The 16,310-nt window shown below is 35.4% G+C and overlaps 1 protein-coding gene across 2 annotated transcripts in view; it reads right to left on the reverse strand.

Moving 5' to 3' along the window:
* The window catches only part of MTHFD2L (methylenetetrahydrofolate dehydrogenase (NADP+ dependent) 2 like), a 137,184-nt gene that overhangs the window by 61,680 nt on the left and 59,194 nt on the right, over positions 1–16,310 (reverse strand). For both annotated transcript variants that reach the window (XM_082602905.1, XM_082602906.1), the window contains exon 6: positions 11,871–11,963. In XM_082602905.1, coding sequence (XP_082459031.1) covers positions 11,871–11,963 — 93 coding nt within the window. The remainder of the gene's footprint in view (positions 1–11,870; positions 11,964–16,310) is intronic.

A 16,310-nucleotide genomic window follows, 5' to 3' on the forward strand; every position in this document is an offset into this window, starting at 1 on the left:
ACCCAGATCCTCCTTACTTTAAAGGCAAGCTTCTTCTACTACAATACCCTGCCTCATATTCTAGTCCCTTTCTCTTTACCCCACAGAATACCATCTTCCTGTATGTGTACCCTTAAAGCCTCATAGTGTACCTATTTGTAATAATAACAGGCTTAGAGAATGGGTTACAAATGATACTCATATATCAACTTTGTATATGTTAAAGCGGTTTAATTACACACATGTTAGACATGAAATATTATATACACATATATGAATACTATATACACATATACAGCTTCTGTTATACACAAAGGTTTTAATGTTAATTTTGGTTTTGAGAATACAAGTAACCATTCATAAGCAAAGAAAAAACTTAACACCAATATAATAAATATTAAAGGTCCCTTTTGAAAATAATCTTAGGTATTTACAAAGATGATCACAGTTGTTTACTGCAATATTCATAATAGTAAAAAACTGGGAACAATCTAAAAGTCCAACAATCAAGAGCTGAATATATAAATTACAGTATGCCCATCATATAGAATACTATGGAGTCATTAGAAATCATGTTTTGGGGACTTCCCTGGTGATGCAGTGGTTAAGAATCTGCCTGCCAGTGCAGGGGACACGGGTTTGAGCCCTCATCCAGGGAGATCCCACATGCCGCGGAGCAGCTAAGCCCGTGTGCCACAACTACCGAGCCTGCGCTCTAGAGCCCGTGCGCCACAACTACTGAGCCTGTGAGCCACAACTACTGAGCCCGTGCACCTAGAGCCCATGCTCCGCAACAAGACAAGCCACCACAATGAAGAGTAGCCTCTGCTCGCCGCAACTAGAGAAAACCCGTTCGCAGCAACGAAGACCCAACGCAGCCAAAAAGAAAGAAAGAAATCATGTTTTAGAATAATGCATTTTATGAGAAAACACAGTGTGGAGCCCTAAAATACAAATGTACACACCAGGTGAAAGAACTATTGTAAATATTTAGATTTCTATACGAATACAAAATAGCGGAAGGCCAAACAGCAAATTGTTAGCTGTGGTGGGCTTTGGCTGGGATTATGGGTCTTTCCCCTCTTACTGTCCATGCTTCCTAGGTTTTTACCTTACGGATATGTTACTGACATCAAGGAAAAAAATCAAGAAGCAAGCCGCCCTCTTATACATTGATGAAGCTTACTTATTTTAGACCAGGGAGGCTTGGCCTATGTGGTATCTCATTTGGGGATGGATTGTGGGGACTGGAGTGGGGACGGGGAGGAGGCAGAAGGAGAGAGAGGGAGACTGGGAGGGTGGGTAAAGGCCTGAGATAAATCCCTTAGCCGAAGTGCCTCCACCTTCCCCAGCTCCTTGCAAAGTCAGACTTCCAAAAGACAGAGAGGCAACAAGGGACTCATCCAGGGACAACAGAGTACACAGCTATGAGCAAAGGCTCATGGCATCATGAGAAGCCACAAATCTTAAGTGAAAATAAAGCTTTTATGCAGTTGGTCTCATGCATAAGTCACACCTTAGATTAATTTATTTACATTTATGATGACTAGTAAACATTGATACTATGTTAGTATCAAAAGTAACCAAAAAGTATATGGATTTAGTTATATAAAAGTTGTAGCTTAATAATCAACTGATTTATTATTTCTAAATTATTGTTCAGATATATATATGTAATGGTCTGAGAAGGACTAGCATATAAAAATTAGCATATAACATTTATTGAGTATTTGTAATTTGCAAGTCACTGTGCTATGTTCTTTACACAGACTGGCTGGCTTAACAACACTATTGTTAGAGGTTATCATATTTTTCACACTGAAGAGATTGAGGCTCAGAGAGATGGGATAACTTGACAAGGTTATACGATTAGCAAGTGGCAAAATTGGGAGTTAAATTCTGGAATTCTTACTCTAGCAAGGCCTGTGCTTTCACACTACTCTATACCATTGAAAATAATTGACAAAACTAAGATAAATGACAAATTTGGGAAGGCAGGAAGGAATTCTAAATGGAGAAGCAGAGGCTAAAGGTGATAAGATGGAGAATGGGAAATAGGATATGGGAGGAACAATAGCTTTAGTGAGACCATGAAGTGTGCTGGCATCCACTCAGGAAGCACCCAGGGCTGTAAGTGAGCAAGTTCCACTCCCGAGTTGCATGAGCTGCCTATGGTGGAGTTGAGTATTTCCACGCCCCACCCCTTGGAACTTCTCAGTGTCCCGGCATCCTGAAAATTACTAACCTGGCTCCAAGAGGAGGAAATTTAACAGAGGGAAAACTCCGAGTAGGATGATGTGTAAGGGGAGTGTGTCTAAAACGTGATAATATGATGGGAGAAGCAGTGAAAAGAAGTTGGTTGGTCACCTTGCATTTTATGACGAGTAAGTATGAATATTCCAAATTACTGAATTACCCATTGTTTTATATTACAATGTCTATCATTAAAAGTGTTGCAATAGAGACGCCTCAGTTACGATTGTGAAGGTTCATTCATCATGCTGGTGGGGAGAGCTTAGTAGACAAAACATCAGCTATCACTAACTATGACATTCTGCATTCAGAAGTTAATATGCTAGTGGCATTGACTCAGCAGCTTATCTTCTGAATGAAGCCAATTCCACAGAGTTTACTCAGATGGGTGGAGGGTCCTTTGGACAATGTCTGGGAAAAAAGTGCCTATCCTGCCTGGATAATCAAGATTCCTAGAAGTTTTACAAACTGAAGATTTCCCCCAGTTTCCTGGAAGCATGAGATATAGGCCAACCAAAGGTCTTCTACCACACTCTCAGAATTAGTGTCTTATTCTGGCTAGTTTCCCCTGCTTTATCACTAGCCTTACACAAAGCCAATTTAGCCTTCCCCTAAACTACTTCCATTCAACTGTTTAATACTCTTACTATATTTTATTTTATTTATTTAATTTTTATTTTATATTGGAGTATAGTTGATTTACAATGTTGTGTTAGTTCCAGGTGTACAGCAAAGTGATTCAGTTATACATATATATATATATATATATATATATATATATATATATATATATTCTTTTTCAGATTCTTTTCCCATATAGGTTATTACAGAGTATTAAGTAGAGTTCTCTGTGCTATACAGTAGGTCCTTGTTGATTACCTATTTTATATATAGTAGTGTGTATATGTTAATTCCAACCTCGTAATTTATCCCTCCCCACACCTTTCCCCTTTCTTACTATATTTTAGATGTCTATAATAGTCTCTTTACTTTCTTCATCCTGCTCATAATTTCTTAATCTTAATCTTTCAAATCAAATCAGTCCATTCATCCACTTAACGATAAGAACTATTCTTTTATAAATAAATCTTTCACTTTTATGGCTTTATCAATTTACTTTACAATGACAAAGTAGGTGTGTTTAGTAGTCATAAAAATAACGCTATCACTAAGTGAATCAACCAATATCTCAGACGAATGATTCCATCTTCATAAAATTATTCTTAAAAATTTATCATCTAAGTTTATATCAATTTGAAGAAATCCTTGCTCCAGTTGTAATCTCAAAATGAATACAGCACACATTTATTGAGTACCCACTGTGTGTCTGATATTGTTCTAAGCACTTGGCTTAGAAAAAAAGCTAAAACAAAACAAACAGTCCTGTTCCTGCTATAATCTACTGAAGGTGACCAACAACTATAAACAGGTGTTAAGTGCTATAACCATGATACAGGAAAATGTCCTAGAAACAGATTCATGCTCTCTGTGAACTCAGAGGTAGCTATAAGCAGAGACTTGAAGCTCCTTATTTCTAAATACAGTTTGACAATCTGATTTTCAGATTCAAGCTTCTAAATTAGCCCAATTTTTGATTTTTGAAAGTAAATGCTTAAAAAGTAAGTGATACATAGTTAGATCTATAAGCATAGGACTATGGGAATTTGAGAAACTGAAGGGGTGAGATTAATATTAATATAAGTTAATTTTATTAATGCCCCAGGACCTTCACACAATGATTTCCTCTTTTACATTTTTCTTCTTCAAGCCCATTCTGAGATTTCGTCATTACATTCTGTACTGTCATCTATCAGACATCATTAATCTTTCTGATACATCACACACTGCTCCTCCTCTACTCTTCCCGACTTCTAGATGGGACTGCTTCCATATATGATGACACCCTAGTTATGACAATGATCCTGCCCTCCCTGTTCCAGCTACCTCTGCCATTAGATCGCTATCTCCTTCTTTAATACCCACTGCTAATCGTATTTGTTATTTCTCACACATAATGCACGATGTGATCATTTTAGTAATATTTCATTCCTATGGTCCGGTTATATAGAATTTCTTTTTTACATTAACTCCTGCTTTCTATATAATTTCACTGTAATTTACCTTTATGTATTTTACCCTTAAACTCTCCAGATGATTATTAAGGAAGTGGAAATGTAGCAATCTTTAGTTATTTTTTATAAATTCTCAATTTTCTACCCTGAAATTTCCCATTATCCAAATATGTATTTCTTCAGCATGACTGCAGGGCTTTGTGCAGGGCTGTCTTCCAGCATTCAGAATACCTTTGTATCTAGTTAGAGGCTTTAGAGACAGAATACAAGATGGGAGCAAGACCTGTTTGCACTGCTTTTGTTCAAAATGTCTTCCAGGTCAGGATTAGGATGGTGTGCAGCCAACTGGCTGTCTGAAGTAGTTACACACCTGACTGGCGCACTCTGGTGGTAAGAGGATACTCTGAGCAGGATGGCTGCTGTACAAAGCCTCCATGCTGTCTCTATCCCTAGGGGCCTGAGTACCTCCTGACTCATTTTCTCTTCATTTTATATAGCCTTGGTCCTTCCTTTCCCTTCTCTTCCTTAATTTTCCTTTTTCTTTTCCCTGTCTTATTTTTAACACCTTGTACTCAGTGCTGATTTAGGCCTTTACAAAGGAGCATACAATGAGTCTATAGGAGGAACTCAAGGATGATGATAGTATTCGCATGCATACTTGGGACCTAAGGTTTGATTTAGTCACAAAAATATGTCATTGGTTCTTGAAAGAGGATTTTAATCACCCATTTGTCATTTCTTGTCAAAGGAAATATGATCAGCATGAATGTACACTGAGGGATTTTTCCCCACTAAAAGAAATATTCATTCAATGTTATAATTGGTAAATGGGAACTAAGGTCAATTGTGAAATAGTCTTTACAAGTTGGTAACATTGAAGTCAAGTAGCACCTTTTAAAGACAGTGTAAATTTCATTCTGTCTAAAGATAGAAATGAAAAAGGACGACCAATCAAATTCCTCTCTACTCACCAAATCCTGAGACTGGTGTGTGAATCCAAGTGTTTCTAAAAAGAAGTCAGCAGAGGGCAGACAGCAGAAGCAAGAAGAACTACAATCCTGCAGCCTGTGGAACAAAAACCACATTCACAGAAACATAGACAAGATGAAAAGGCAGAGGGCTACGTATCAGATGAAAGAACAAGACAGAACCCCAGAAAAACAACTAAATGAAAAGGACATAGGCAATCTTCCAGAAAAAGAATTCAAAATAATGATAGTGAAGATGAACCAGCACGTCGGAAAATGAATGGAGGCAAAGATCGAGAAGATGCAAGAAATGTTTAACAAAGATCTAGAAGAATTAAAGAACAAACAGAGATGAACAATACAATAACTGAAATGAAAAATACACTACAAGGAATCAATAGCAGAATAACTGAGGCAGAAGAACGGATAAGTGACCTGGAAGACAGAATGGCGGAATTCACTGCTGTGGAACAGAATAAAGAAAAAGCAATGAAAAGAAATGAGACAGCCTAAGAGACCTCTGGAACAACATTAAACGCAACCACATTTGCATTACAGGGGATCCAGAAGGAGAAGAGAGAGAGAAAGGACCCAAGAAAATATTTGAAGAGATTATAGTCAAAAACTTCCCTAACATGGGAAAGGAAAGAGCCACCCAAGTCCAGGAAGCGCATAGAGTCCCATACAGGATAAACCCAAGGAGAAACATGCTGAGACACACAGTAATCAAATTGGCAAAAATTAAAGACAAAGAAAAATTATTAAAAGAAGCAAGGGAAAAATGAAAAATAACATACAAGGGAACTCCCATAAGGTTAACAGCTGATTTCTCAGCAGAAACTCTACAAGCCAGAAGGGAGTGGCATGATATATGTAAAGTGATGAAAGGGAAGAAACTACAACCAAGACTACTCTACCCTGCAAGGATCTCATTCACATTTCATGGAGAAATCAAAAGCTTTAGAGAGAAGCAATAGCTAAGAGAATTCAGGACCACCAAACCAGCTCTACAACAAATGTTAAAGGAACTTCTCTAAGTGGGAAACACAAGACAAAAAAAGGACCTACAAAAACAAACCCAAAACAATTAAGAAAAATGTCATAGAAACATACATATTGATAATTATGTTAAATGTGAATGGATTAAATGTTGCAACCAAAAGACACAAGCTTGCTGAATGGATACAAAAACAAGACCCATATATATGCTATCTACAAGAGACCCACTCCAGACCTAGGGACACATATAGACTGAAAGTGAGGGGATGGAAAAAGATATTCGCTGCAAAAGGAAATCAAAATAAAGTTGGAGTAGCAATACTCATATCAGATAAAATAGACTTTCAAATAAAGAACGTTACAAGAGACAAGGAAGGACACTACATAATGATCAAGGGATCAATCCAAGAAGAAGACATAACAATTATAAATATATATGCACCCAACATAGGAGCACCTCAATACAAAAGGCAACTGCTAACAGCTCTAAAAGAGGAAATCAACAGTAACACAATAATAGTGGGGGACGTTAACACCTCACTTACACCAATGGACAGATCATCCAAACAGAAAATTAATAAGGAAACACAAGCTTTAAATGACACAATAGACCGGATAGATTTAATTGATATTTATAGGACATTCCTTCCAAAACAGCAGATTACACTTTCTCTCAAGTGCACACAGAACATTCTCCAGGATAGATCACATCTTGGGTCACAAATCAAGCCTCAGTAAATTTAAGAAAATTGAAATCATATCAAGCATCTTTTCTGACCACTACGCTATGAGATCAGAAATCAATTACAGGGAAAAAAACATAAAAAACACAAACACATGGAGGCTAAACAATACATTACTAAGTAACCAAGAGATCACTAAAGAAATCAAACAGGAAATCAAAAAATACCTAGAGACAAATGACAATGAAAACACAATGATCCAAAACCTATGGGATGCAGCAAAAGCAGTTCTAAGAGGGAAGTTTATAGCTATACAAGCCTACCTCAAGAAACAAGAAAAATCTCAAATAAATAATCTTACGTTACACCTAAAGGATCTAGAGAAAGAAGAACAAACAAAACCCAAAGTTAGCAGAAGGAAAGAAATCATAAAGATCAGAGGAGAAATAAATGAACTACAAACCAAGAAAACAATAGCAAAGATGAATAAAACTAAAAGCTGGTTCTTTGAGAAGATAAACAAAATTGATAAACCATTAGACAGACTCATCAAGAAAAAGAGGGAGAGCTTCCCTGGTGGTGCAGTGGTTGAAAGTCTGCCTGCCGATGCAGGGGAAACAGGTTCATGCCCTGGTCCGGGAAGATCCCATATGCCACGGAGCGGCTAGACCCATGAGCCATGGCCGCTGAGCCTGTGCATCCAGAGCCTGTGCTCTGCAACGGGAGAGGCCACAACAGTGAGAGGCCCACGTACCACAAAAAAAAAAAAAAAAAGAAAAGAAAAGAAAAAAGAAAAAGAAAAAGAGGGAGAGGACTCAAATCAATAAAATTAGAAATAAAAAAGGAAAGGTTACAACAGACACCACAGAAATACAAAGCATCCTAAGAGACTACTACAAGCACTCTATAGAAATAAAATGGACAACCTGGAAGAAATGTACAAATTCTTAGAATGGTATAACCTTCCAAGACTGAACCAGGAAAAATAGAAAACATGAACAGAGCAATCACAAGTAATGAAATAGAAACTGTGATTAAAAATCTTCCAACAAACAAAAGTCCAGGACCAGATGGCTACACAGGTGAGTTCTATCAGAAATGTAGAGAAGAGATAACACCCATCCTTCTCAAACTCTTCCAAAAAGTTGAAGAGGAAGGAACACTCCCAAACTCATTCTAGGATGTCACCATCACCCTGATACCAAAACCAGACAAAGATACTACAAAAAAAGAGAAAATTACAGACCAAAATAACTGATGAATATAGATGCAAAAATCCTCAACAAAATACTAGCAAACAGAATCCAACAACACATTAAAAGGATCATACACCATGATCATCATCCCAGGGATGCAAGGATTCTTCAATATACGCAAATCAATCAATGTGACACACCATATTGACAAATTGAAGAATAAAAACCACATGATCATCTCAATAGACGCAGAGAAAGCTTTGGACAAAATTCAACACCCATTTATGATAAAAACTCTCCAGAAAGTGGGTATAGAGGGAACCTACCTCAACACAATAAAGGCCATATATGACAAGCCCACAGCAAACATCATTCTCAATGGTGAAAAACTGAAAGCATTTCCTCTAAGATCAGGAACAAGACAATGATGTCCACTCTCACCACTTTTATTCAACATAGTTTTGGAAGTCCTAGCCACAGCAATCAGAGAAGAAAAAGAAATAAAAGGAATACAAATAGGAAAAGAAGAATTAAAACTGTCACTGTTTGCAGATGACATGATACTATACATAGAGAATCCTAAAAATACCACCAGAAAACTACTAGAGCTAATCAATGAATTTGGCAAAGTTGCAGGATACAAAATTAATGCACAGAAATCTCTTGCATTCCTATACACTAATGATGAAAAATCTGAAACAGAAATTAAGGAAACACTCCCATTTACCACTGCAACAAAAAGAATAAAATACCTAGGAATAAACCTACCTAGGGAGACAAGAGACCTGTATGCAGAAAACTATGACACTGATGAAAGAAATTAAAGATGATACAAACAGATGAAGAGATATAACATGCTCTTAGATTGGAAGAATCAATATTGTGAAAATGACTATACTACCCAAAGCAATCTACAGATTCAATGCAATCCCTATCAAATTACCAATGGCATTTTTTATGAAACTAGAACAAAAAATCTTAAAATTTGTATGGAGACACAAAAGACCCCGAATATCCAAAGCAGTCTTGAGGGAAAAAAACGGAGCTGGAGGAGTCAGACTCCCTGACTTCATACTATACTACAAAGCTACAGTAATCAAGACAATATGGTACTGGCACAAAAACACAAACTTAGACCAATGGAACAAGATAGAAAGCCCAGAGATAAACCCACGGACCTAAGGTCAACTAATCTATGATAGAGGAGGCAAGGATATACAGTGGAGAAAAGATAGTCTCTTTAATAAGTGGTGCTGGGAAAACTGGATGGCTACATGTAAAAGAATTAAATTAGAACACCTCCTAACACCATACACAAAAATAAACTAAAAATGGATTAGAGACCTAAGTATACGACCAGACATTATAAAACTCTTAGAGGAAAACATAGGAAGAACACTCTTTGACATAAATCACAGCAAGATCTTTTTTGATCCACCTCCTAGAGTAATGGAAATAAAAACAAAAATAAACAAATGGGACATAATGAAACTTCAAAGCTTTTGCACAGCAAAGGAAACCATAAACAAGATGAAAAGACAACCCTCAGAATGGGAGAAAATATTTGCAAACAAATCAACGGACAAAGGATTAATCTCCAAAATATATAAATAGCTCATGCAGCTCAATGTTAAAGAAACAAGCAACCCAATCCAAAAATGGGCAGAAGATTTAAATAGACATTTCTCCAAAGAAGACATATAGATGGCCAAGAAGTACATGAAAAGCTGCTCAACATCACTAATTATTAGAGAAATGCAAATCAAAACTACAATGAGGTATCACCTCACACCAGTTTGAATGGGCATCATCAGAAAGTCTACAAACAACAAATGCTGGGGAGGTTGTGGAGAAAAGGGAACCCTCTTGCACTGGTGGTGGGAATGTAAATTGTTATAGCCACTATGGAGAACAGTATGGAGGTTCCTTAAAGAACTAAAAATAGAACTTCTGTATGACCCAGCAATCCCACTACTGGGCATATACCCAGAGAAAACCATAATTCAAAGAGACACATGCAACCCAATGTTCACTGCAGCACTATTTACAATAGCCAGGTCATGGAAGCAACCTAAATGCCCATCAAGAGACGAATGGATAAAGAAGATGTGGTATATATATACAATGGAATATTACTCTGCCCTAAAAAGGAAAGATGTCAGGTCATTTGTAGAGATATGGCTACATCTAGAGAGTGTCCTACAGAATGAAGTAATTCAGAAAGGGAAAAACAAACACCGTATATTAACACATATATGTGGAACCTAGAAAATGGTACAGATGAACCAGTTTCCAGGGCAGAAATTGAGACACAGATGTAGAGAACAAACGTATGGACACCAACGAGGGAAAGCAGCGTGGTGGGGTGCAGGGGGTGTGATGAATTGGGTGATTGGGATTGACATGCATACACTGATTTGTGTAAAATGGATGACTAATAAGAAGATAAATAAATAAACATTAAAAAAAAATAATAAATAAATAAATAAATAAAAAGAAGTCAACATAACATTGGGTTGGCCAAAAAGTTCATTAGGCTTTGCCGTAATGAACTTTTTGGCCAACCCAATATTTGTCTTCTGTGAATATATCAGCTGCTGCAGCAGTATTTTACTTAATGTTGACCTGTGGTCTGAAAAATTGTATTGGCTCTCTAAACATCTGATGTCTTACTTATGTCAACCCAGTTCAAAAATTTGCACTTGATATCATCTGAATATAATTTCTCAGAAAAATGGGAAATGTGCTTAGCTTTACCAGATTACTGGTGACTTCTTGAAAAGGGAATATTTCTATTTTTACTCTATGAAGAGGCAAATTACTCCACCTGGAATCATCACATATATATTCTGACTTTCAGAGAAGGGCCTATATTATAATAAAAAGTGAATTAAACTTGGTTGAAACTAATTTAAACTGTTATTATTCTTTTCATCAAACTCAATTTCTTCTGGAACTTTTACCCTCCCTTCATAGTTTGTAAATACTCAGCAAATCAAGTGTAAAGCCTAGAAATCACCAATAACATCTAATTGATAAACAAAATGAAAAATGCTCCCATTCAAGTCTTGGATAAAACAAGAAGAGTCACAATTATCTGCAATGTAGAAATGCTATGTGGCAAGAGTAAAGATAGAAATGAAGGGTAGAATTACTTTGTATGTTTGATTATAAAACAAATTAAGGAAAAACCTAGATCCATTAAGTAGAAGTGCAATAACTGTTCTCTCTGTTTCTACTCCTGTTCTTCTAGACTCTATTCCCCTTGACACAGTATGAGTAATATTTTAAAAACATAAGCCAGATCATGTCAATCTCCTGCTCACAGCCATCTTTGGCTTATATGAAAGTCTTTACAGGGTCTACAAGGTCCTATGTGAGCTAGCCCTGGCTACTCTTTCAACAGCATTTCCTATCAGTCTCCCCATAACTTATTCATATTTAGAACCAATCATGTCTGTCAAAGTAACTGTCAAAGTACACATTTATTCTTGTGCTTAATCTGTCATTCCAAAGGCTGTTTTGTTTTTCCACAATGAAGTGGTGAATGCTAACATAGGCATAATGGACCAATATGATGATTGCCAAGAGACAGAATGGAAGTCAGTCCTACATATACCTAAGTCTCCCAAGAAGCTGTTCTTATAGACATGTCAGCAATTAGGGCAGGAATTAGTCTGCTGATGACATTTCACCAAATAACAGCCACTAAAGACTTACCTGCAGCTACTACGATAACATCTGCCAGCAGAGTATGGATCTTCAGTTGTTCTTTGGGAGTATATCTGTGAGCTATTGTCACAGTTGCATCACCTGGAATGCAGAATAACTTCCATTAATGATTACTGAGGGTTTTTTTTAATTTGTGAATGTTCCAATTCTAGAGGAGTTCCAGTTACATCCTAAGAATAGGAAAATTGCTTTGAAATTATCAAATCACTTAGCAAGCAAAAGCTAGATAAGGAAATCTAGATGACTCAAAATATTGTACCCCTCAATTGAACAGTGGAAAATCAAATGAGATAAATGAAGGTATGTGCTGACCATCATAGGAGAGTTGTAAGCAGAGTCCTAGAAACCCAGGATTTGAAAGTTCTGTATTGACAGGTCAATACATAGATGCAGGGGATACTCACAGGCTTTATAACATGTAAATATTGAAAACAAAAAAATAAGTGCACTAAAAATGGCACAATGTACTGTGGAAGCATAGGTGAGAGATTAATTCTGCGTCATCCTGAGGAGGTGTCAAGGAAGGTTTCCTGAAGGAGTTAATATACATTTTTAGGTCATAAAGTATGGACAAGAGGATACTAAACAGGGAAAGAATAAAAGAGCATTCCAAGCCAAAAGGATAGCAGGAAAAAATGGACCAACTTTGAAATTATATGTTTAGAAAATGATGATGAGGTCTAGGATATAACAGGAAGTATTCATACATGCTTTAATTAAAGAGATGTAGGAATAAGAGAGGTTAGCAGTATGAGGGATTCCAGTGCTTAATGTGTGAGCCAAGGAAGGGGAATGAGGGAAAGGCAGTGATGAGGGAAGTCAAAGGAAGGACTTCCAGTAAGAACAGGGCCATGTGAGACAGTATTGTCTCTCTTCTCCTCCCAGATAACATGCAAATGCTACACAGTTAATGACAACAACAAAAACTGCACAATTTTTAGCAAAACTAGAAGATATATTGTACACAGACTCCAAAAACATGGAAGAGTTACCCAGGATCAGCAGAGTTAGTAGATACCACACAGGGAGAAAGGCAGAAAGAAGTTCAGAGAATAACAAGATGGCCAGCAGTGGCAGATCTCTGGAAATGACTACAAAAACATACTTCCTGAAGGTGAAGGGATCACATAAAATGCAATATATATCTCTTTTATTTGTAGCAGAAAATGTGGGAATAAGGGCAGAAGAAGCCCTCTTGGACCTAGCATAGTTCACAGTGGGTAGTAACACAAAGACTCAGAGGAGCCATTCAAACAGGAAGTAGTTTGACTCTGTGAAAGTGGTGAAGGAAGAATCTGAAGGCTGCTCAGCATGTCCTCCCCAAACCCTAACAGAAGCACCCTGCAAAGAGAAGATCCAAGACAATCCAGCTCATTCCATGATAAATAATTTTAAAAAGGATTTTACACAGCATCAGTAAAAGGATACTATATAAGAATCAGCCCAGGGGAATTTTGATTCTAGTGGTAGTTACATGACTATATGCATTTGTCTAAAGTCATGGAACTATACACCAAAAAATGAGTAAATTTTACTATATGCAAATTTTTAAGTAAATAAAAGGATACATTTTAAAAGTGGCAGACCCAAGGAAAAAAAAAAACAAAGAAAATTTTAAATTTAACAACAAAGTAATAAACTCAAGAGAAAAATGGTGTTATGGAAAAGTTGAACATTATGACCAAACACTATGCCAAACACTTTAAAAATAAGAACTTAGAGTCATACAAAATGGGGAAAAAAGACTTGAGTTCATATAAATTGACCTATAATAGTCAACAGTGAGACACATATCAGTAAAGTTGCTGGATTTTAAAGACTAAAAAAAGAATCCTATGAGCAACCAGGCAAAAAATTCAGATTTTTACATTCAATTCCAGAAAACAGCAGAGCAATACCTACAAGAGACCCATGTAAAGAAACTGGGAGCGAGGATTTCATATCCAGTCAAATTGTCTTCCAAGATTAAAGTTTGCAAACAATTTTGAAATTGAAAGAACACAGGAAATATTGCTCCCATGAGTTTTTCTGGAGGAATGTGCTAAAAGATGAACTTTAATGAATCAAAATATATCTGAGGAAACTGGCAAAAGGACTATTGGAGTGTTTTGAATATATTTAATAACAAAATTAAGGCAAAAAAGTGTGAGGATTGGGGTGATAGACAAAATGTTAAATGCTATTTGCTCTGATTAGGTAGAATTGGTGCAACTAATAAAATTAGAATAGGAAGGACAAAACTGAGAAAGTTTGCTGATTGCCTTATATTTAATGAATAGAATGAACAGATATAATTTAAAGCTGACCAATCAAATAATAGAAATATGAGAATATTTAAAAGTATAAGGTAAACACCCTACAAAGATAATTTTTAATTGGCAAATATCAGGTAGGAGACAAAAGAAATGGAATCATGGAAGGAAAAGGAAACATTTTATCATTTCTTCTAATAGAGTATCAATAGATACCATATAAAGAAATAGAGAACTAAGAGTAGTGTATAAAGTTATAATTATTAATTTCCTAAATCTTCCTAAATAATAAAACAACTATATACAAAAAAGAAAAAATATAAAAAGAAAACAAAAACTGTAAAAACAACAGAAGATAATATGACATTTCAGACTGTATATATTTACCATAATAATAAACATAAATTTTTCTGTTATCTATTAAAAGAATAATATATTAAAATTGACTCACAAAGTCTAGTTCTACACTTTATATAAAACACATCTAAAACAAAGCTGTTCAGAAATGTTGAAAATAAAAGGTGGGCAAACATACAACAGGAAAACGACTAACCAAAAAAAATGATGCTCTTATTATCAAATAAGGAGAAATCAGCAAATTTATCAAATAGGATAAAAAGGTACATATTATAATGCAAAGGTGTGATTTAAATGAAGACACGACAATGATAAATATATATGTAACAAATAAAAAAGAAATCAGTTCATAAAACAGAAATTACAGGAGATACATGGAGAAATAGAAACACATTGAATTTGTTGAATTCAATTAACCTTTATCAATCCATTACAGATCAAAGGTATAGAAAATATAAGCAACATAATTAATGATATATATCTGATTACAATATATTAAACTCTGAAAGTAGATCATATATTTTCCTTTCAGGTGCCCAAATAATATATTTTTAATGATATGACTTTGGCAACAACAAAAAAAGTAATTAATACCAAAAAGTAGATAGCTAGATAAACTATAGATATTTTCTCTGATCACAAATCAATAAAGTTATAAGTATTGACAAAATCAGAAATTGAAAAACCCTTCCATTGGAAAAAAATTTTAATACTATTTTGAACAATCCTTGAGTCAAAAGGAAAACACAAACAACATTGCAGAATTTCTAGAAACATTTATAGTAAAAGTACTACAGATTAGATCCTATAAAATATAAATAAAGCAAAGCTTAGAGGAAAATTCAGACTTAAATTATTATATAAATAAAATAGAAATTTAAAAATGAGTGAATCAATCATTTAACTTAAAATGTTAGATAAAGAACAATAAAATAAACAAAAGATATTAGAAAAAAATTAATAAACATAAATGTTAAAATGTTTATAATAACTAAGCCTAAAAACTGTAACATTATAAGGAGGGAATTCAATAAATTAGCCAAGTAAAAATGAATATATAGAAATAAATGTGAAAATTAAAGAAAACCTCAACTAAAATTAGAGTTGAGAGGGCCTGTAGAAGGTGCGCTCACTACTATCACTTTCCATCGTTTGCATGCACTTGCCTCTATTTTCATGCCCCGTGGGAAGAACTGAATCTTGCTTTACCAAACAAGAGGAAGTCTTCTATTTCAGGAAGGAAGATTTTCCTTGCCCAGCAACAGCCCAGCCAATGAGAAGCCATTGCCACCCTGAACTCTTACTTTCCTCCAGTAAACTTTTGTTTAGAACAGTCCCTCCAAACTACACCCCGCCCTTCTCTTTATAAAAGTAAGCTCCCCTCCTTTGTTCTCTGGATTTGCCTATGGGCCACCATAGCTTGCATCTCCCAAACTGTAATTCCTCTGGCTATTCCCAAATAAACTCATCTTGCAGGTATGGTAAATGGCTATTTTATTTTTAAAGTTGATATAAATACTATCATATACAAAAACATGTAAGACGATATAATGAAATTTCTTCATCCCCATTATCATAGCAATACAAAAATAAAATACTCAGAAGTAAACTTAACAAGAAATGTGTAAAATCTATATGGTAAAAGGACATCTCTAGAACAACACCAAAAGATTTAAGACTGAGGAACTAGTCATGGTTTTAAGACAAACAATATTCTTGAGTAGGATTCAACATCATAAAGATGACAGTTCCCCCTATATTCATTATACATTTAATACAACTATAATAAAAAATAGTATTTTGATTTTTTCTAGATGAA

The sequence above is a fragment of the Mesoplodon mirus genome (assembly GCF_964341445.2).
Source record: "Mesoplodon mirus genome assembly, chromosome: 2".
Taxonomy (NCBI): Eukaryota; Metazoa; Chordata; class Mammalia; order Artiodactyla; family Ziphiidae; genus Mesoplodon; species Mesoplodon mirus.